The sequence below is a fragment of the Dendrobium catenatum genome, unplaced genomic scaffold, assembly GCF_001605985.2.
Source record: "Dendrobium catenatum unplaced genomic scaffold, ASM160598v2 fragScaff_scaffold_1644, whole genome shotgun sequence".
In the NCBI taxonomy this organism is placed as follows: Eukaryota; Viridiplantae; Streptophyta; class Magnoliopsida; order Asparagales; family Orchidaceae; genus Dendrobium; species Dendrobium catenatum.
This window is the reverse complement of record NW_021320106.1, coordinates 827811-851350: the sequence shown is the minus strand read 5'-3', so window position 1 is coordinate 851350 and position 23540 is coordinate 827811. Positions and strand designations below refer to the sequence as shown.

Sequence of the window (23540 nt, the reverse complement as noted above, 5' to 3'; positions counted from 1 at the left end):
TTCATGCCGATTTGATATGTAGATTTAAAGCTTTTGAGGTTGGTGATTCAATGATGGTGCAGATTCGTCCGGAATGGTTCCCACAAGGAACGGTTAAGAAGCTGCATGCAAAAGTGTGAGTCCCTTTAAAATAATCAAGAAAATCAATGACAACGCATACGTGGTGGATTTACCTACAGATTTCAACATTAATTCCTCTTTTAACATAGAAGATTTAGTAGCTTATGAGGGTCTAGAGTTTAACCCACCAAATCTATTCCAAATTGAGCCTTGTGTGAACCCACCTTGTGAGACCCCAAGCCTACCTCCACTTCCAAATGTTTCCAAAATACCTATAGCTGAGAAGGTTGACCCGATTCTAAGTGATGATATTATTTCCACAAGAGAGGGTGGACTAATAAGGTATTTGATTAGGTGGAGAGGTAAGCCTGAGTCAAAGGAGACCTGGTTGGAGCGCGAGGAGCTTCAACAGATTGATTCGAATGTATTAGAGATTTATGAGAGTTCTCGGGATGCGTACTCGACGGAGTCAAGCTCTTTTCCATCCCGGGAGAGTGATGAGGACATCGGATCATGAAAAGTATATCAGAGACGTAGACGACGATCGACGGCCATGATCACACCGATCTATTTTTTATTATTATTGTATTAGTTTTATGTTTTATGAGTTTTGTTATTTTCTTCCGTTTATACCCTTACTTAAAGGGTTTAGTCGTATGTGAGCCCTACGGGCAAGTATGTCTTTTGTTTTCATTCATTATGTCTGGCAATATATAAGCCACTTGTATCTTTTTGGAGGTTAATGAAGAATTACTATTGAAATTTCTGCATGGTGTTCTTGAGAGAGCTTGAGAGAAAGTTAGGGAGAAGGAGCCTAGGAGGCCAAGTGCAATACCCAACAGCCGCCATGGTGAGCTCTTGGTTTTCTTAATTTCCCCATTTATTCCTTCCTCCTTTCCTTCCCACCGCCGGCAAAGCCCTCCCCATGCCATCTCCTAGCCGCCGGCCCGAGCCACTCGCCGCCCCTCTCTTCCCTTGGATCACCCCACTACTCCACCGCCGGCCCTCCTCCACCAAATTCCAACCCGCCTCCCCATCTCTTTCCCCTTGAATCCCATACTAACTTTCCCATTAATACCTTCCATATTTTCCCCCTTGTGTTTTAGGAAAGGATTTGAAATCAAATTCAAAATGATTTGAATTTCAAATGCTTTCTAATTAAGCTTATGCCCTTGAAGAAAATAGTCATCAACCACCCCAAACCTGAGATTAATTCTCAGATTTAGTCATTAATCACAATTCATTGCTTGGTCCTTATTCATTGAATTTGGACATAATTCCCCCCCTCTCTCTCTAGGCCGGCCCACCCCTCCCTCTTTCTCATTATTTCCTTCCATTTATGATTCCCAATCAAATCCCTAAATCAATTCCAATTAGAATTCAAATTAGGCCTGACTTTATCTATTCATTTCTAATTAAACCCATTAATTAGGTAAGCCATCATTTTCCCTCCAGCGGATCAATCTCCAATTTGATTTGGGATTAATTTAATTTACCACATAGGCAAGTAAAGCAATCCTAAATTATTCCTGCTGTTGTCACAAATTCTTCTACATTATTTCTTGCGTTTCCTACATCTAGGGATCCGGAAGCCTGAAATTTTCTACTGTTCAGGCTTCTGGGCCGATCTTGCATGCTGTCCAGAGATCCCCAACCTTACGAGTTGCTGTCCCAGACTTCTAAGAACCAAAACCTGCTGTTTAGACCTCACAAGTTGCTCTTCAAGACCCATAGAACTCAAAACCTGCTGCTCAAACTTCCTTGGGGTGCTGAACAGAGACTTTGGCTTGCTATTCAGGGCATTCCAACAAAATATTGTGCAGTCCAACCAACCAGAAAAGAGCAGGTTGCTGTCCAGCAGCATTCAGGAGGTGCATGTCGTCTTCCCATTGGGTAAAACTCATCCGCCAACTCTTGTTCCTTCCTAGTCTAGTGCTCAATTGTGGTTATTTCTTGATTCATGAAGATCATGCTACTTTTCTCCGCTAAGAAACTTGGTGAAATAGAGAGTTGAGTGAGTGGATTCTCATAGTGATTAAACTCATTGTTAATATAGGAATATCTTGTTGAAAACCACTCCGTATGCTTTGTTTTGGAACTATTGATTATTTGAGATCTTAACTTCATATGTGTAGCTTGGCCTAAACTGAAATCATCCCCACTTTTGTTTCATGTTGTCGTTCAAATCACTTAAAGTTAATTCTTAATATTATTTTCAACAAAGAACGCGTGCAAACTCTTTAATAAAGATCGTTGCTTCATTTTGTTCTACATCATGAACCTTTTGCAATTGTTAGCGTACTCTGTGCATCAGATTTTTTTGTGAAGGATGCTATTAGGGATAGCTTATGTGATTGAGCTAATCCATTTGAAACCCCAAAAATTTTTTAATGCAGAGATTAGGCACAATATCTGTTTTTCACGATTTGTTCTTTGGTCTATGATTTTTGAAAACCCTTCACTCTTGTGTTTATGTATTTTTTTAATAGTCTGATTTGATACTCAGTCAAAAAAGACCAAAATACTCCTATCAAATGTGGTATTTTACCTCCCTGACTCTAATTCATCTGAGTGGGTGGGCCAGTGTGATGTTATGCACAGTTGCTAATTGGACAGCCCACTTCTCTTATCTCTCTGCCCTGAAATACCGGCAGGGTTTTGTATTGATGCCAATTATGATGTTGCCTAGTCCACTTGTGGGGTGAGAGTGATGAGGACATCGGAGATCAACGGCTACGATCTTGAGTTATTTATTTATTTGTTTTTGTACTAGTTTATTTCCTATTGTTGTTTTTCCTTTTATACCCTTACGGGTGGTCATGTAGTGTTGTAGCCCGAAGGACATTTTAGTCTTTTATTTCTTTTCTTTTCATGAGCCTATTTATAGGCTAGTTGTTTTATATTATGGGATGATGATGAATATGAAATTTTCAACTTGTGCTTATGGATCTCTTTGTGAGTTCTAAGTTTTCTCTCTTGGGATGATATCTTAGTGAGTTCGTGAGAGGAGAGGCCTAAGTGGGGCAAAAGCAATACCCGTCAATCTTGGTGGATTCCAAGGTTCGCGGTTCTCTTATCTTTTTTTTTTTTTGTTTTTTTTTCTCTTTTATTGTTCTTCTTGCATCGAATTCCCTCCCCACCCGTCTACTTCCATAGTTTCCACCACCGGCCATCCTTTCCCCCAAATTCTCTCCCAAAATTCCACCACCTCAAGCCCCTGTTTCCCCCAACCCGCTAGCCTCCCCACTCCCTCCCATTAAATTTCCCATAAATGCTTTCCTAATTTGGCTTCCTTAATTTAAGAATAGAATTAAGTTCAAATTCAAATTTGAATTTCAAACTATTCTTAAATTATCATCCCATAAATTAAGAGAAACCTCAAAATAGTTTAAATCTGAAATTCTTAAATTATCATCCCATAAATTAAGAGAAACCTCAAAATAGTTTAAATCTGAAATTAATTTCAGATTTAACTATTCAATCCTCTTAATTACTTGGGCCCACCTCATTACTACCCAACCCCTCTCCCTTCCTCTCTCCTTGGCCGGCCCCCCTAACCTTCCCCTTTTAATTAATTACATCCCATGAATTAGGGATTTAATTAACACAATGCCTTCCTCAAATTAATCCTTCAATCAATTCCCTAATCCACCTCAGCCCTAGCTGCCCTCTCCCAGCCCCTCTTCTCTCTAATGTCTCCTTCCCAAGAGATTCTTGCAAGCTGTCCACGAAATTCCTGCAAAAGGCCTTGCTGTCCAGCACCCTTGGGAGTCACGATTTGCTGTCTTGAAGCTCCTTCACCCTATAGCAGTTGTCTAAGGCTTCTCTAAGCCTTATAATTTGCTGTCCAGATTTCTGGACGGATTCTATAATCTGTCTAGAATTTTTCCATTGTCAACACTGCTGTCCAGAACTCCAGAGATTGGGAAAACTGCTGTCCTGAATATTTCCGATGAGATGAGCTGCTGTCCTGCTCTCCAGGAACCCATGTTTGCTGTCCTGAAAAGTTACAGCTGCTGTTCCAAGATTCTAGCAGTTTTCTAGTGCTGATTCGCCAACCCGAAGGCTCTCATTGGTTGCACAGAAGATCCCACACGGCTGTCCTCACGCAGGACTTCTTCAAGTTCAGCCACCGGACTCCGGATCTTCTCCCTCGCCCTCAAATCAGATCTAAGAATTTGACGACGGTGAACTCTTCCCCAAATCTCCTATTTTCCTAGTCTCTCTCAATTATGGTTTAGTTGATTCACCTAGATAATGTTAATTCTCATCCGCTATAACCTAGTGAATTAGATAATTGAGGGAGTGGATTCTTATAGTAACTAAACTCATTATTAGTTTAGGGATCATCATTGAAAACCAATCATGTATGCATCGTTAGATTAAATTGATTGTTTTACGATCTTAACTCCTTTGTATGTGATTTAGCCTAAGCTCGTTTTACCCCTCTTAGTGTTTTCTTTTGTCGTTAGAAAATTCATTGTGAAGATATGATTATCGTGCCTTCTAACACTTACGCGTGCAAACTCTTCAAGTAATTCAACTTTGCATGATCGTATCACATCAGAGTGATTGCTAGAGGAAGATTTAAGTTGAAAAACAGAGGGCTAAATTATACAAAATCTAAAAAAAGAATGAAGAAGTATCTAATTTAATAACACTAGAGGTATATTGTCATAATTATCTTGATGGGTCACGTGAAGGTGAAATCAACCTTTACTACCAGACTGTGGCAGTTCCATGGAAAGTAAATTGATTTCTGTCTTGAGAGTAAGAAAGGTTAACAAAATTGTATTTGTAGTATTTAGATGTAAAAAACCACAATAATTTATTATTATTTGGTGTATGAGGTCTTGATCATTTAAAACAACAATGCATGCTTTATGGATATATCTTTACAAATTTTCCTACTTAGACAATATGTTGTTGCTATACATTCGTGCACCTGAGGGGGTTGACAATGATTTTTAGATATATATTTTTTTCAAATAAGGACGGATTATCGACCAAACTATCTAAGCTCATGAAAGGGGAACAACAAAACAAATTGTCTGGGACCAAAGTGCAATAGGCTCTGGAAAATATCATGTATGGGCATCTGCAATCTACTATGAAGTTAGTAATATATGAGAGAGTGACGGAGGTCAAATGCTAAACTTTCTGAAATTGTGGACTTGTGTTTAAAGCCACCGTCAACTTAAGAAACTAATCAGTGATATAATTTTTCCCTTTATTTATGTTTTTTGCAGACTTTGATCTATGATTTTTTGAATTATCATAGCATAGATGCTTTTGTCTTATGGATGATACTATATATCTATATTTTCCTAGTTAAAAATTTGCTTCATGCTTAATTCAGGGAACAGGTCTATATTTATCTTATTGATGATACTATATACCTATATTTTCCTAGTTAAAAATTTGGTCCATGCTTCAATGCAGGGAACAGGTCCAGGAATTATGGAGTCAGATATTGAGACTTCTCGCCATTGTATATCTAGCTATTTGTCCTCACATACTGCTTATAGTTTGCTTCCAGATTCAGGAAAGGTATACGTGTGTGGTCTGTTTCTTGCGAATCCATGTTCTAGTTGAGAATATTCCAATATCTGATTAGTATTATAATGAATTGAAGGTCATTGCTCTGGATGTTAATTTACCAGTGAAGCAAGCTTTCCATGTCCTTTACGAGCAGGTAGGCATTCCATTTTTCCTTCTAGTCTACAGTTGAATTATCATTTCTGGATGCATTCAGTTTACTACCTTGAAAGACTTCTTCGATAAAAATATTTTTAATTTGTCTAGATTTATTATTATTTTTCCCGCTTTACTTTGATTTTCATTAATTGTCATAACATATGTTATTCGACGTTGTTAAATAGAAGGAATGTTATGATGAATTGCCTTTTTTTTTCAGGGCATCCCAGTAGCTCCTCTGTGGGATTTAAACAAGGGTAAATTTGTTGGAGTGCTAAGTCCACTTGATTTTATATTAATTTTGAAGGAGGTATGCATGTAATTATTACCTACGTTACCTGCACAACGTTTATTGATGGTTATAAATTCCCGTAATAGTTGTTTGATACCTGTACAAATTTGGATTGGGCCTCTTTTCTTTGATTTTACCTTTTTTGCATGCTACTGTTATAGAAAAGAAAAAATGCATGACTGCTTTGCAGCAATTTCTTTCATTTGTCTGCTTCCAACGGAGTGTGCTTTAGAAATTGTTTATCTTGTTGAGTGGATGGATGTTAGTGTACTAACATCCTCACTGAAGAAAAAAGAATTAAACAACTTAAACATAGATATATTTCTGCTTGTCAAATAACTTCCCTATTGGGCAAGTATTACGCGATAATCTGCAGGAATTTTGAACGTGATGGTGTTTGCCTGTTGGAGTTTTGACATTTTTGAAGTTTATCTGTTGAGTTGAATCCACGCTGCTTCTTCCATCCTGGGCTACAGTACCTTGACATTGTGTTTGTCTGGTTCTTGATTTCCTTGCTTTCTCTTTCAGTAGGTTTTTTTATTTTGCATTAACAGAAATAGTTTCCAATACATTTTGTAGTGCTACTCTTGTTTGACATCTATAAAACTTTTTGCTGGGTATTTGATGATAGTCGACACTTTTTGCTGTGTATTTGATGATAGTTGACAGTGGTTGTGCTAATTCGCTTTAAGGGAGGCCGTAGCTTCTTGTTATTTGTTGTTGGCGATCACATATGTTTTGTTCAGATGCTTAAATATAATGAAACTGCTTAGTACAATTGTATTTTCTCTAGTTTGTCAGTTACTATCTATTATCGGATTTGTATTGTTTCATTTTCGAGCTAGCTTCAATAGCAAAATAGATGGTTCCCTTTTTAAGAGCAACTATAGATATTGTTTGCAGTAACTATATTATATTCTTTATCAGACAGTTTTGGTTAAGTGTACAATCCAAGTATCCTCGTGATTTTTTACTTGTAGCCAGCCATTGACATGCTTCTTCGTTTAGCTATAGGATCCTCTCAAGCTAATTTTTTGTTTGATATGTATGTTGGTATGTTTTCACTCCTATTCTATTACTTTTAAGATTTCCAATTTGGTATTCTCTGAACGGAGCTTAGATACTTTATTTGATATTGATATTTTATTTTATCTGGCCAGATTAATCATTAATTATATAACTAATAATATTGATCTTGATAGGTATAGTTTTGCTTCGAGCTTCATATTTGTCTTAAATTTGATTTTAAGAAGGCACACTATCAAGTTAGGTCAGTTTATGAAGATTCTTATTGACACGGCAATGATGAAAAAAAAAAAAAAACTGAACAAGCTAAATTTCCCATTATAAAAACCAGGTGGCACAAACAACAGAGAAAATTAAGATACCGTTTGACTAAAGAAGTATTCTAAACTTGGATTCAAGAACCTATCACGTTAGCTTTCCTCAAGATTGTTCATCCACATTGTCCTAATTCAACTTCCGGAATATGATTACAACAGAGTTAATTCTCTAATATATATACCCAAACCAAGATCCAAGAATAGTTTAGCTCTATGTTTTTTCCTTGCCTGGGTGGGTGCATCAATTGGTGGTAGGTGAAAGTGACTGAATCGTTGTTTCCGGAGACCATGCAGATTCTTGAGTACGGTAGGATGGGTTTCCCGCAACTGCAGGCTTGACTTTCTGCTGCTGGAATTTAATTCAGCCCACCTGCCATGTTTCCAAATGCCAATTGGGTAGATGACCATTCACAAATATGTGATCTAAAATGAACAAATTAAATGAAAAACAGAGAATCTGATGACGGGTGGTATTCTTGATTTAAGAAGTTGAGAATCTCCTCTTGTTCAAACAGTTTCTAGCGGCCTGTATACTGGAAATCCTGCTGGTCAGTGCTTGTAGGGAACTAAGATGCACTGCAGTACTCTATTCTCAAGATTGTTTGGACTACAAAGTTCTATGAATGAAAAAACAGAAAAATTCAAAACATGGTGGTTCTTTATTTAGGATAACTGAAACCCTTCAAAGAATTTTCAGGATTTCCCTGCATGTGATCTGATGCAGCCTTCTGGAGTTGCAGAACTGCAGCTAGTACCAGCTGCCAGCCTTGAGCTGATTGGCAAAAATGCCTGGGAAGGAATGAAGATGCCACATATTGCTCATCCAAGTAAGGAAACACCTATCATGTGTTGACCTATGTATAAAGAAGGAATAGCGAAGGAATGGAGGCTTCTTGCTGCTCTCGACTCCAAGCCACACGCGAACTCTCTCTCCATCTTGACCCCCTTGCTTCTTCGGCCCAAAGAGAGAGAGAGAGAAACATAGAGAGCGAGGGAGAGGGATTTCCCAACCTTGCCGAAAGCCTAGACCCGCCGAGCTTCCTCCGACCTCCCCTACCCGATCTCCTCCTTTCACGACACTCCCTCTTCCCTCCGCCTCCCTCGATGATGTCCCCTTCCTGTTAGGGCGAAAGTCACAACATTTTGATTGGAACCAATGGGAGCTCGCGTGTGCTGAAGGTAACTTTCTCCTATTTGAGCACTTCTTCGGCCAAATCCCGCGATTCTGCTGAGGAAGATAGAGGATTTAACTCACTGTGATATTAATAGTGAATTCTCATTAATAGTTGGTTTATCATTAAATCTTACTTTAAACTTGTTAATTTTTTAATTAATTATTATGTAATTATGATTAATTAACTAATTATAATTAGTTAATATTTAATAATTAATTATAAGTTATAATTAGTTAATTAATTATAATTAAATATTATTAATTATAGTTAATTATTAATTATGATTGTAATTAATTAACTACTTATAATTAATGAATAATTAGTAATTAATTATAATTATATAATTAATTATTATTAATCATAAGTTAATTATCAATTAATTATGATTATAATGGATTAATTAATATTAATTATAATTTGTTAATTAACTATGCTTAATTATAGTTAATTGTAATTACTTATAATTAATTATAATTAAAAAAAGAGGAATGTTCTCCTCTTGTTCACTCGCCTCAATCTACGTGCCGACCCCGCGCAGGTATAACCCCTTAACCCTAAAACTCCTAGAGCTTGTTTTCATTGTTTGCGGTGGACCAGAAAACTGCCTATACACGCCTTTATTGCGTGTGGTGGGATGGGATTCTGGTGCGGCGCCTACAACGAGGCGGGTAATCATCTTAAACTTCATTTCGGCATTAGTGCTGCACCGAAAAATTGCCTATACACGCCTTTATTGCGCGTGGTGGGATGGGATCTAGGTGCAACACCTACGACGAAACGGGGTTATTTATAAGTAACCTCGAGCGGGGGGGAAGCAAACTGCCTTTTTAAACAGGTACTCTCGAAGACCCCATACACGCCTTTATTGCGCGTGGTGGGAATGAAGATCACGGCCGCAGTGTCTAAGGATACCTACTATATACCTTTATTGCGTGTGGTGGGAAGGCCCAATTTATCGTAGTTTCCCCTAAACGGGGGAGACGACGGGAGGCTGCCGAAATTTCGGGTGAACACGAGACTGTACCTGAACTTGATTGAAATCAAAAGGACAATGGGAGACTTGTGAGCTTGGACTTGAATTGGATGTAATGGACAAAGTGAACTCAAATTTAAAATGAATTTGAACTTAAGTAAATAATAATGAAATTTCATTTGAACATTAAACAAGATGAACTCGAATTGAACTCAAACTTATGGACATAGAACTTAGAGCTTGCTACTTGAACTCAAGCAAGGACTTGGTTTGGACAACAAGATTGGGACTCAAGCTTGGATAAGGATTTGAACTACATGTACTTGAACTTAAACTTGAGCTTGAATGAACTTTAAAGAACTAAACTCATAGTGGCATGGAATTTGAAATGAGCAAGGATCAAATAAATGTGAACTTGATATTGGATAGATGAATGTCAAAGTGCAAATAGAGATTTGTAGGTAACATCAGTAAAATGCTGAATATCATTGGTGTTGAGCAACACTCCAAAGTTGGACTTCATGCAAGCAAATGTTAAGTGGAAAATGCGATGACATGCCTACAACCAATAGCATGAAGTTTCCCACAAAATAACTATGGAACTTGCTCAGCAGAAAATTAAAGAAAGAAATCAGTGTGAAAATTTAATTAGCTGTTTTTTTTTGTAAAAACATTACTTGAAAAATAAAATATTTAAACTTTTACAAAATTAAAATTAAAAATTTATGTCTATCACAAGTATATTTACGTCTATTGCAGCACACTGGTAAATTAACACACAACAGTATATTATATCTTATAATCTCAAAAAAAATTATAATAAGATAGTGTAATAAATAAACACACTGGTTTTATTTTATAAAAACAAATAATACTAAATAGTATAAATACACTACTTTTATAAATACACTAGTTGTAATGCTAAAATAAATTATTACAAATACACCGCTTTTACTTTACTCTGGATATACCTAATCAAATAAGGGAAATAGTTCTCCTGCATTTATTTTATAGACAACCAAACAGCCTCAAAGTATTCGGAATGCTACATTTACTTTACATTGCATTTACTTTACACTGCATTTCTTTTTCAGGCAACCAACTAAAACTGGAAATTTCTTTGGTTTGACAATATCCTTTTGTGGTTCTTTATGCCCACCACATCAGCTAATCTTTTTTAGTATTATGTTAAGTTTTCATTTGTGTATAACTATAGCAAAAAAGCACGAGTTTCCCTACAAGTTTTTTTGGTTGAAATATGATATATTCGGTGAGTCAAAACGTTGAATCTGAAATCGGACTATTGTTTAGTCACACAAACTTTGATTTTTTTTTGTTCATTAGTATTATATCCTGAATGAATCATCCAATCATAGTGGTTAAGCTTTGTTAACTGATCGAGTTAGTTCAACTAGTCTATCCTTCGGTCTTAACATTTTTGGGGACTTCAGAGAAAAACCTTTTGATATGACCAAGCAATCCGACTTTCTGGCAGTCCCTTGTACTGTGACGTTGAGTGATGGCCCCTATTTTTCCCCCTTATCTGGCTTTTACAACACTTACAAAAAAATAAAACCATGCACTCAGATACCCCTTTCTTTAAAAAATTACTATTTTGTTATCTTGGTGACTTCCTGATCTCTCACTCTCTAAGGTGTAGAGGTATAGATCATGCTTGACACAGGTGTGCAATCATGCAAAGACATCAAACCTTTCGTTATTGGTTTCAATTTTCATCGTTAGCTAAGTGCCACTTCCCTTATGCCGGTGATCTTTCAATAGTTTCCTCAAAAAACTTTTTTTCTTTCTGCTTCTTTCCTTATAAAAAACTGACTTGTCAATTAACAACACTTATTCCCTGATGTACTTGCTGGTTCCCTCTACAGCTACGTGCAGCTTTTGTCCCCATTAACCAATCCTTTTATTTACCTCCAAGACAGCCCTGTTTTCCCTTATCTGTCATAACTCTCTCTTCCTCCTAGATGTTGCACCAGCACTCCTATTTCTCTCCATTTCCTACATTTTTCTCTACCTTTCCTTCTTCTGCCCTTTCTCTCATGCATCTTTCTAATTGGTACATTCCTCCTGTTTATGTTTGAAACATGTGCTTGTGGTTGGTGATTTAATGATTTTGTTGAGAAGTAGTGTTTATCAAACAGGATTATGTAGGAAGCGTTGTTTATCTTTGCACTATGTATATGAGACTCAATTATGATTTATGAGGCGTGGAATCACAAAATTCAGATTTTTATGTTGACCACTGTACTGGGTTAGAAGTGCCGCCTGTCTACGTCTACGCTCTCTTATGTAACCTTCTTTTGTCACGCATGCTCACTTTTCATGTCCATACTTGTTTTTCTTACTTTTTTTTTCCATTTATCTTTGTTTTTTTAATGTGTGTTTCATTGTATCCTGGTTACATTCTTGTGTTTATTGTAGCTTGGGAATCATGGTTCCAATCTGACGGAAGGGGAGCTCGAGACTCACACAATAGCTGCTTGGAAATCTGCAAAGCAACAAATCAGCAGGCAATTTTATCCACATAGTAAATCAGGCCAAAGAAGTTTGGTCTATGTAAGTTTAGATTTTTTGCCTCATCTCTTGCGTGGTTGTCCCTGATACTTATGCATTATACATACTTAATATACTAGTGAAATTTTGCATTTCAAAGTGACTGGAAGGCCTTTAATCTTTTAAATACACTAAATGGAGATACGTGTTCGTCTTGGTGTTCTTAAAATGACACTCATTAATTGAAGGTTTTAACTTTGATCAGATGTCTAAAATTGATCTTCAAAGCTTGTCTACATAAACTGCGTTAAACATTCTTTTTGTCCAGAACTTTGATTAGAAGATTTCTTAGATTGATATTCAAAGCATTCTACTTTTTCTTATCTTAAGAGTTGTCCCTTATCTTAACGTTCTACTTGGTTCCTTTACACTGGATTTGAAATTTATCTCTGGATATTGTAGGCTGGTCCATTTGATTCATTAAAAGACGTGGCTCTGAAGATTCTGCAAAATGATGTGTCCACAATTCCTATTATACATTCATCAGCACATGATGGATTTTTTCCACAACTGTTGCATCTAGCATCTCTTTCCGGGATACTTAAATGTGAGTTTTTATATATCTTGTTTACATGGATGTTTTTTTTACTCTGTTAAAATCCAAACTCTAATTAATTCCGTGCACCTGACTTTGTTGGCTTTGTTTTTTTTTTTTTTTCAGGCATATGCAGGTACTTCAGACATTCTTCTCGTTGTTTGCCTATTCTGCATCAGCCAATATGCTCTCTTGCCATAGGTACTTGGGTACCCAAAATAGGGGAATCAAATACTAAGACGCTGACTATGTTGAGACCAAATGCATCTCTTAGTTCTGCTCTAGCTTTGTTAGTTCAAGGTGGGCCTAAATCTATTTATCTGTACTTGTTCTATTAGAAAGCATTTCCTGTTGTTCTTGTATTATGATGCATTCTGACATATTTGAGGTATGAATACTTGGTATGGGATTGCTTTTTTTTTTTCTTTCAGTATCGACATGGTCTAGATTACAATTTATCTGATTATAAATTATAATTGCAGTCTATCAGTTGCTATTTATTTTTTGTAGTTTTATTCCCTATGAAATGATTGATTTGACTTTTAGAATGGCTTTAGTTGATTCTATCCCGTCCTCTATTTTTTTTCCTCATTCTATTATTTATCAAGAGGGCTTCTTATGAAGTTGGCCAACACGTAGATAGTAGCAATGTCTGGGTAGATTAAAATCTGAATAGTTGTGAGGATGCCAATAAGTCAAAGAAGTGACATCCATTCCAAGATAGCATGAAACTCAAGATGAAGCTTAACAGACAAACTAAGCGGCGTTGGCACTTGTTTCATAGAAATAGGTTTTGGTGATGATTAAATCTCATGTTTTCTTTCAGAGTTGTCAGGTGTTATTATTGAAGGTTCATGATTGTTAATCATGGAGAATGGGTTTATTTCTCTGATGATTTTAATTACCAGTTAACTGATGATAGTTGATTTTTCATTATTCTATTTATTTTATTTTTGAATTATCTTACTTGATCCATAGTTTGGGGTTGTTTAATTCCATGTGTTGATGGAAATATAGAAGTTTATGCTCGTTAGAAGTGCAAGATTGACCTTTTCCATAGATTACATGCTTGCATTTGTGCCCCGTCTTCTGTAGACGTATTCCTCTTATCTTTCATCCATTTCTTAATGGGTTGAGTTTATAATGTAAACTCAATGGGTAATCATCATTAAATATACAACAGTAAATCATGTATATAAGTAAATATACATCTTTCTTCAACATTACATAATTAATATATGCATCTTCTTTAATTTATTATAAGTCTTATAATTTCACATAAGTTCTTTCATATTCTGTCTCATTTGACCATTTCCACTTAACATAAATTTAATATTTAATTTATTTTCATTAGTATAGGAGCACCGTCTAAATGTATCAATAACGGTACAATCATTTTCATTTTTTTTTACGTGCACGGGTACGTTGCTTCCCTAGCCAACACCATACGTGGGTGAACTCCTGTAATTTGCATGCATATTCTTTTCCTTTTTTCATTTGTTGATTTATGCTTTTATTTATGATATAGGTTATATATTTCTTTACTCATTCTTACTTGTATTCTTATGTATATATATATATATATATATATATATATATATATTTCAACTTCACTTTTTATTTCCTTTACATATGTATTTATATCCATAATATCATGTATTTGATACACATTTCTTCTATCATATTCATATAATATCAATGATTCATCATCATATATGCATTTAAATCATTTTGCACACAACAACATCAAAATATAAGTAAAATAATTATTTAAACATTACCTTTAGAATTTAAATAGAAGTTCAATAATAAAATGTCTATACAAAATTGTAATTACCCACTTTGAATGTTTTAGCTTCAACTCCTTTCAAACCTTCAACTCTTGCGACGATTTTTTTACTACAATATAAATTCACATACAACATATTATTACCATTTTTTAATTTTCATTATTCCCATTTAGATTATACTTTAATAAATTCTTACCTCCAATCTCCTTGTTGAGATTTGCTATGTGCTTCAGTTGTCACCTTTGTATAGTAGGTTAACTAATTCTCCACTTCCAAAATACTTTTAATTAATTATTGATGAACAATCTACAAATTCAATGTCACAATAAGTGTGATTTGACTAAGAACCTTAAAAGTAATATTGAAAGCTTCCATAAAAATTCTAAAATTAATTAAAGTTGATTGCTTCAATCATTTACCTCAATCTTTTTTTTTTCACTTGGATCGAGGCTCATCACCCATTAATTGGATTCATTCCTGTGACATAAATCCAAAATTTTTCATATACTTCTTATGAATTAGAAATCTATAATTATGAATCTAAAATAAATATCTTACTTGTTCCTCGCTGTAGAAAATAAATGCTCTCTTCTTCTTTTCCAAAAACTTTCTCCCTTTCCTTCAATTTCTTCCTTTCCGCATTAAATCTCTTCCTTTCCCTTCAATTAAATATCCCTCACTGTTTAGATGAGGAATTAGGGAATGATTTATACATAAATGGGGAAAATCAACATTTGCTCACTTTCCTCTCAGCCGCTTCTCACGACAGTTCTTCTAATTTTTGCTTCTTTCGGTATAAGGAAAGAAGAGGAGGGAGTTATACTTAGAGAGGAGTCGTCTTATTTCATTCCCGTACTCAATCCTTTGCTCAGAATCACGAATCGAGCCACCCAGACTCTCCCACGATTGTGTTCGGTCCGCTCCAGGCACGCTGTTTTGCCTCCATCTGTCGCGGGTTTAAACATTAGGGCTGACGAACCGGCAAGTTAAACCGGTTCATACATAGACCCTAGAACATTCTATATAATGTTGTTATTAGAGCTTATGGTTGCATTATGTTAAGTAGAAGTATAACGTTAATTAGGTTAATAAAAAAATAATTGATGCAATTTAGATTGAATTAGGTAATTTATAGTTTTTTAGAAGAGCACATCCCCATTATTATGAGGATCAAAATTATATTTCTATATTTGATGTGAGGTAGAAATTTAAAGAATTTTTAAAATCGATTGATAATTTGGTATGCTTTTGATATTAATGTCTAATTGACCTTTAAAAAGTATTAAGTTATTGAACAAAATTAGTGGCTTGGATATTATTTTATAATTAACTTTGAAAAAGTTAAAAGTTACGAAGACAAAATTAGTGGCATGTGCTGAAATATTTTGGCAATGTGTTGCGTCTGAAATAAAAAGTTCTCAATCCATCAGAAGTGATATTTTAGCTATTTAGGCAGATAATATTTATATGGTTTATTTGCTTTAAATTTTCTATTACCTCATCATTTAGGCATAAGTTATAAATCATTATTAATATCAATTAAGATATATATTTGCATTTTTAGTGTCTTTATTTTTAGGTTCACATTGCATTTGCCATTTGATGAATTGCATAATTCGGATGATTTGCATGAAGTTATTCAAGGGAACTTACTTATTTTGTGCAAAATATAAATTTTTTATTGTGAATATGAAACATCTGGAATTTAAACCAAGTGATAAGATATTGGTACATCATCCTCAAAAGATTTCCTACATGTAGTTAATTGTTATTTATGACATATAAATCTACTATGTTGAACACATGGCGCTTAAACCAAGTGATCAGGCAGTCTGCATTTGAATCCTGAAAGATTTTATGCAGGAACCTTCAAGAAATTAACGTAAAGAAGGCAAGGTCATGTCAAATCATATAATCTATTGTGATGAATTCATGTAAATTAAAAAATTTGGGAAGTTCTTGTATTACTCCAGACTTCAATGCATATGATTTGATCTTATTTCTCAAACTTCCTACCAATGTTTTAGCTTCTTCTCTATTCCTTCACAAATTCATATGACTCATATCTAGCACTTCACCATATTGATCTACTCAACTTGTTCCTGAAGCTATTCTGAGCAATGTTTAATGATGGTGGATATCAGAAGTATTCTGAAGCCATTGGCATGACAATACTTTTGATGATCCATGTATTTGTTTGCAGAAAATACAACAATTATGCTTAAATTTGCTTGACAAATATCAGATTCTTAATTCCTCTGAATTTTTGAAGTTTGGAAGATTTAATGGAAAGCCTAAAGTTCATGCTTATTGAAAAAGCACATGATGGTCCATCAAGATTTGTATATTGACATTCTGATTGTTTGGCTTTCTGGTTGTCTTATTATTATTATTTTCCAGTTTGTTTTTCCTATTGTAACATATCTGTGATGTTGATATCTTTGAGAATGGGATGTGCTTTTCAGTGTTTTGAGTATGTCGGTGAGTTTGATTTACTGCTGCAAGTTTTTTCTGCAGTCGGATTCCTCTTATCACTTTGCATCCAACTCCATATTTTGTTCAACCTAGTGATTTGTAGCATTGATTCCTTTCATTCCTTAGTATACACTGTAGTTGGGATTGGCTGCTCTGTTTCCTTCTTCAACTGCTTTATTCCTTTCTCGAGTATTGCAAATTATCTGGCCTCTGATTTTCGATTGCTGTCTCGTGCTGAACTTGTGCTAAAAACATGTTGCGACCTGCTTTCGAGTTCTTCTTGAGAGATTGATTCATATATACCAATTGATTTGCCTGCTGTAGCTATTGTTGCTTCTTTGTTTTCTGTTCAAGTCAAATCGCTTGTTGCCACTAGCAGTGAATTGGATACATTGTTTGGGTTGAAAATTTTGGATTATTGTGTTGAAAAATTGCAACTTTAAACCAGAGATTGAGAAACGTCTGATTTTGGGTCATTTTTGGGTTATTAATAAGATCTTTCTTCATAAATTTTGATATGAATTACTAAATAGAATTATTAATTTTCTCTCAATCTTGTATGTGTCGTTGAATGTGGATTCTTCGAGTGTGTTGCAAGTCTTGATGGCATCCTCTATTGGATGTTTTTCCATATACTGCTGTAGCATGAATGTTCTAATTTAATTTATGATTCTTATTATTATCTCGTCATCTAATTATTTTTTGATTGAATTTGCATGCGTTATTGAAATTTTGTTAAGCTGGCTACATATTTGTTTTTTCTCATTTAGGCGAGGATCTTAAATTGCTGCAAGGGTTTTACTCATTTTTGAAATATACGTTTTCTTACAGGCAAATTAATAGAATTAATAGATATTATGATTCATAGGAAGATAAATATTTTATGCATTCGAAAAACTAAATGAGTTGGAGAGAAGGCTAGGAAGATTGATAGTTTAGGATTTAAACTATTATATTTAGGTAGGAGTTGTGCTAGATGTGGAGTAGGTGTGATTATTGATAAATTTTTGAAGGATAATATGGTATAAATTAATCGAATTGGAGATAGAATTCTAGTTTTAAAGATAGTTGTTGATGCTAATATTATTAATATTATAAATGCTTATGCTCCTTAAGTAGGTTTGGATATGTGTTCAAAATTAAAATTTTAAAATGACTTGGAAGAATTAATATAAAAGATATCTCTTGAAGAAAGTATTTTTATTGAAGGAGATTTAGATTGACTTGTTGATAGAGAGGTAGAAATTTTAAAAGCATTCATGGTAGTTATGGGTTTGGAGTGACTAATAAAAGTGATAGGATTATATTAATTTTTATCTAGATTATGATTTTATAATTGCCAACGCCTTATTTAAAAAAGAGAGGAGCAACTCATCGCTCATAAGAATGGATATAGTAAAATTCAGATTGATTATTTTTTTATAAGAAAATTAGATCATTTAGATTGCAAAATTTTTTCAAACGAAATTTTATGTACCTAGCATTGCTTATTATTTTTGAATTTTAATATGAATGGACACAATATGAAAAATAAAGTAAAATATTATCATAAGATTAGATGAGAGCATTTAAATAACATAAACAAAATAATTTTAAGAGTAATATTCAAAATGTTAAGATTATGTCTGTACATGAAGAAGTTAATATTATGTGAGAAAAATTAATTAATTATATTAAAATTGTTGCAAATGATATGCTTGAAGTATCAAAAAGAAAAACTCTTAATTGTAAAAATAGTTTGTGGTGGAATCAAAATGTGTTAGAAAAGATCAAATTGGATTCTTGCCAGGTAGGTCTACTATGGAAGTTATACATATAGGGAGAATAGTGAGGATCTGCATATGATATTCATTGATTTATAGAAAGCTTATGATAAATTTCCAAGATAAGTGCTATGGAGAGATTTAGAAAAGAAAGAGGTTAATAATGTTCATACTCAAGTCATTAAGGATATGTATGCAGGAGTTGTTATTTGAGTTCAAACACATGGAGGGTGGACCAAGTATTTTCCTATTTTACTTGGATTACATCAATGATCAGCTTTAAGCCCATATCTTATTGCTTTAGTCATAGATGTTCTTACTAGACATTTGCAGGAGGATGTACCCTAATATATTCTTTTTGCTGATGTTATTATTCTTTTTGATAAGATTAGAGAGGGAGTTGAAGTTAAACATGAATTATGGAGTTCAACTTTAGAGTCTAAAGGTTTTTGTTTGAGTAGATCTAAAATCGAATGTATGGTTTGTAATTTTAGTAGTAATAAATCTAATGGGTGATTGTGACTTTGGGCGATCAAGTCATTAATAAGAGTACAAATTTTAGATATATTGGGTCTATTGTTCAGAGTGATGGTAAAATAGATGGGGATATTATTAGCAGAATTCAAGTTGGATGGTTGAAGTGGAGGAATGCATCGTGCCTGTTGTGTGATAGAAAAGTACCCCTCAAACTTAAGGGAAAATCCTATAAGATTGTTGTGAGACCTGCGATGCTTTATGGCGCAGAATGTTGGCCATTAAAAGAGAAGCATACAATTAAGTGTTGCAGAGATGTGGATGCTCAAGTGGGTGAGTGACTTTGCTTTTAGAGATAGAACGCGAAACAAGCATATACGGGAAAAGGTTGGAGTAGCTCCAATGGAAGATAAGATTAGAGAGAGTCACCTTAGATGGTTTGGTCACATAAAACATTGGTCTTCTGATGTTCCAATTATGAGAGTAGATTAATTAGATTTGGTCTATATGTTAAGAGCGTAGAGGTAGAACTACAAAGATTTGGTTAGAAAATATTAGAAATGTCTTTCTTTATTAGATTTAAATGAGAATTTGACTCTTAATTGGACACAATGGAAAATAATGGTTCATGTAGCCTACCCCACGTGGTGGGATAAGGGCTTGCTATTGTCGTCATTATAATTGTTGTGGAATTTCATATTTTGCTGACTTTTAAATTGTTGTTTGGAGTGAATTTAACGTGTTTTAAAGTTTTTCATTAAAATATGCTAATCTCTACAAATGAGTTGGAAAAGTGAATATTTTTGTACTTAATTTAATATTGCATTAAAAACTTTAGACCTTAAGATTTTAAGATGTCCTGAATCTTGTACCAAGGCATTTTGATGCCCTTGGTTTTTTATAAGACACAAGTTGCACGAGTCTCTGTAATCTTGGTTACATGATCGTCTTTTTTTGGGTAATTGATGGCCAATGGCGCTTGTGATTATGGAAAATTTGTATATGAAAGGGAGTTGCATGCATTCAATAGGAATGATGGAAATAGGAGGATTTACAAAGCAGGCAAATAGCTAGGATGAAACTCGTGAAATAAAAAGCAAGTTTATTTTGTGATGATTATTTCCTATCTTGAACTAACTACTTATACTCATATTTGTGTGTAAAAATAATAAAAAAATTCTTCTATGTATATTTTACTGATTTTGCTAGCATGACTAACCCATTGCATATACATGTGTTTGTGTTTGATGTTCATATATACTGTTGGATAAACTCTTTAGTTTGTCTTCCACATGATTAATCCATCTGTCCAAGCATGAATCCCAAGCAATGTTCCTTTAATGCCTGGAATCGGGGTAGTTAAAGGGAAAGAGTATGATATGTTCTTTTGAGATTTTTTGCAGTTGACTGACAATAGTTTTGCACTAGAGATTAGATGGTTGTGTTGAGTGGTGGTTCTTGGAGAATTTTTTGTTCTGATCATTATGGCTTTCCATATTGCTTACTCTCTGGTGGCTGACATTATGGCTTTAAATGGGCTGGATTTTGGAAATATTTCCTCAATCTCTATCAAAGTGGAAGTGTTTCTTCTGTGGAGATCCAGTTCAGTTTGCATGAGTCCTATCATGTAAGTGACAAGAATTGGAGGGAGGGAGGGGTGGAATGAGCAAGTGAGAGAGTGATGGTGGGCAGGGAGGTCGCAGTGGGTGGTGGAGAGGGGAGTGTAATCGAAGGAAATTGTGGGCACGCAATTGGAAAGTGGAGGTAGGAGGAAACTGTAGGAAGGTTGCAATGGAGCAGGTAAGAGGAGGTCGCAGTAATGTACCATCTGAATTTATTACTTGCTTTTAGGAAAGTGGAGGGAGTTGAAGTTGGGCTTGGTAAATTTAACACACCATGTTTTAGGTTGAGTTGAAACTTGAATGGGTCGACTTTAGAAGGATAACTAAGAAGAAAAGTAGAGATCGTCTACAAAAGAGTGATGGGTGGGAAGAGAGAACTCTAGTTGTGGTGCTTGGTACAGCTGTAGCCATGGCTGCATTTGGTGGATCTGTTGGTTTTTCTAAGGAGAGAAGCTTGATGGCTTGGTTGGAGGATTTGAAAGAGAAGGGTGTTTTGGCGGCTTACCAATTTTAATATATATTAATGTTTAGGATTAGTGGTCTTAATTTTGATAAGTGTGTGCGGGTTTTTGGATACAAGTATCATCTGTCTTGACCTAGTTTCAAGATAACAAGTGGCAAATGGTCAATGGATCGCTTGGCCTGAGATTTGAAGTTTCTTGCAGCCATTTTGGATGTTAGGTAGGTTCGAGTTATAACTTAACTGTACATGCCCGCAGCATCTATTATTTGGACTTGCTCCAAAACCCACAATGACATAAAAAGAAATATAAACACCCAACACGAGATAACTTCGCTATGTTAAAACATATTTGCATTTGTATTTACATGTCAGTGAACTCTGATGTTATACTAACAATTTCTTTATGTGCTTCTTCTGTAGCTCAAGTTAGTTCAATTCCTGTGGTTAATGATAATGATTCTTTGTTGGACATTTATTCAAGAAGGTACCTAATGTTGTACTCATTGCTCTGTATTGCCATTTTTATCTCATTTATTCTTAAACTGAAGAAGATGATTTACTGATTTTACCTACAGTGACATCACAGCTTTGGCCAAGGACAAAGTCTACACCCATATTCACCTTGATGAAATGAGTGTATACCAGGTAAATACTATACACTGCTATTGACCTGTTTTTTAAGGATGTAAAAGTTCACATCTTTATTCCCTTTTGCTCAACATTAATCAGAGCATTTTACTTGCAATATACCAAAAGACCCAACAAATTGAAATTGAAATTAATATTGTACTGATTTCAGGCTTTACAACTCGGGCAAGATTCTACCAAGCCCAATGGATTTTTTGGGCAAAGATGCCAGATGTGCCTTGGTACTGATACCCTGCAGAAGGTGATGGAGCGACTAGCAAACCCAGGTAACCGTTTGACACTATTATGAAACAACTAACTAAACCAGTTTCTTGTTAAGCCTCAACTCTACCTGCTTATTTGCTTTCAGGTGTTCGCCGTGTCATCATAGTAGAGGCTGGCAGCAAGCGGGTCGAGGGTATTATTTCGCTCGGCGACGTCTTCAAGTTTTTTCTTGGTTCACCATAATCTCTGAAGATCCATTTGGCGTCGATGTAATTAGTTTGGTATTTCTTTTAATTCTCCCACTTTTATTAAAGGGCCTTTGAAATGAAAGCCTCCTACCTTTACCTTCATCAGGGAGAATCCACAAGAGAGCTGTAAATGGGTTAATATTCTCTTTTACCCCTCACAACAAAGTTTCTATGTTTTCTTGGTTCTTTTTTTAATTGGGTTTCCAAATGCTTTCAATTTTCTATGGATCATATATCTGTAGATCAAATTCATCTTTAGGGAAAATAGTGACAGGAAAATTGCTTTGGTTTATCTTGTTCAGATTTCTGCAGCTTTAATTGATAATTTGTGGCTAAGTTTGTTATTCTTGCTTAGTATTCCTATTATGAGATTATTTAGTCCTAATGATTATCATTTTTACTGTTCTTTGTGGATCTCAAAGCTATCAGAGAATGGCTGAGGGATTTTTTGGTTGACCTATTGGCTGCCCATTTTTTCTATCGAAATCAAATTCAAAAGAATGTGTGACATATTTTGTATCAAGATGAGCTTCAATATTCTTAAAATTTGTATGAAAATTAATGTTATTTGTGTTATCTCCATCTCAATTATCATATAGTTTTATCATTATTATAGTAATGCTAATAATAGTAATACTAAATATTCTACTATATTAAGTATAGTGTCAACATATAATTTTAATATTAAAATATATGCAAGATTGTAATATAAAGTAAAACTTGCATATAAATTCATATAATGAAATATAATTGTAATAAAATAATACTTTATAAAATATCATATTAATTACTTTCTCAATATAAATCATAGACCCTTATACTTCTTAAATACTTTATATATATATACATCAATACTGTTGGATCGACATTTAAATGAAGTAGAGTAATTTACATTTTCATTTATCACATCAATTAGGGCTTTACATCAATACAGTGGATCTACAATTATGTTTTTTTAATTATAATTTTATATCATTAATATATCTTAAATTCTGTCAGACTATCTCAAAAATATTCAAATAATTATTTTTTTAACCAAAAGTCTATTCCACTGAGATATGTGAAATTCTCTCTACACAATCTCTCAAACTAATCTTTTGCACAAACATCCCGAAAGGATATGTGACATTTATTTATTATATAATTCTGCTTACCTCTACAAATAGAGAAATTATTCTTTATGGACACCGAACGAAAAGAACCGTCC

General features: G+C 34.5%; 1 protein-coding gene across 3 annotated transcripts in view; it reads left to right on the top strand.

Annotated features, from left to right (window-relative positions):
• LOC110109470 (sucrose nonfermenting 4-like protein) overlaps positions 1-22681 on the top strand; it is a 38986-nt gene extending 16305 nt beyond the window's left edge. For 2 of the 3 annotated variants that reach the window (XM_020840545.2, XM_028701171.1), the window contains exons 4-13: positions 5503-5610; positions 5696-5755; positions 5978-6067; positions 11980-12114; positions 12514-12658; positions 12773-12946; positions 21654-21717; positions 21809-21878; positions 22033-22147; positions 22231-22681. In XM_020840545.2, coding sequence (XP_020696204.1) covers positions 5503-5610; positions 5696-5755; positions 5978-6067; positions 11980-12114; positions 12514-12658; positions 12773-12946; positions 21654-21717; positions 21809-21878; positions 22033-22147; positions 22231-22328 — 1059 coding nt within the window. In that variant the 3' untranslated portion in view covers positions 22329-22681. Of the gene's footprint in view, positions 1-5502; positions 5611-5695; positions 5756-5977; positions 6068-11979; positions 12115-12513; positions 12659-12772; positions 12947-21653; positions 21718-21808; positions 21879-22032; positions 22150-22230 lie in introns of those variants that run through there. The other variant, XM_028701172.1, reaches the window with a different exon arrangement.
• The last annotated feature ends 859 nt before the right edge of the window (positions 22682-23540 follow it).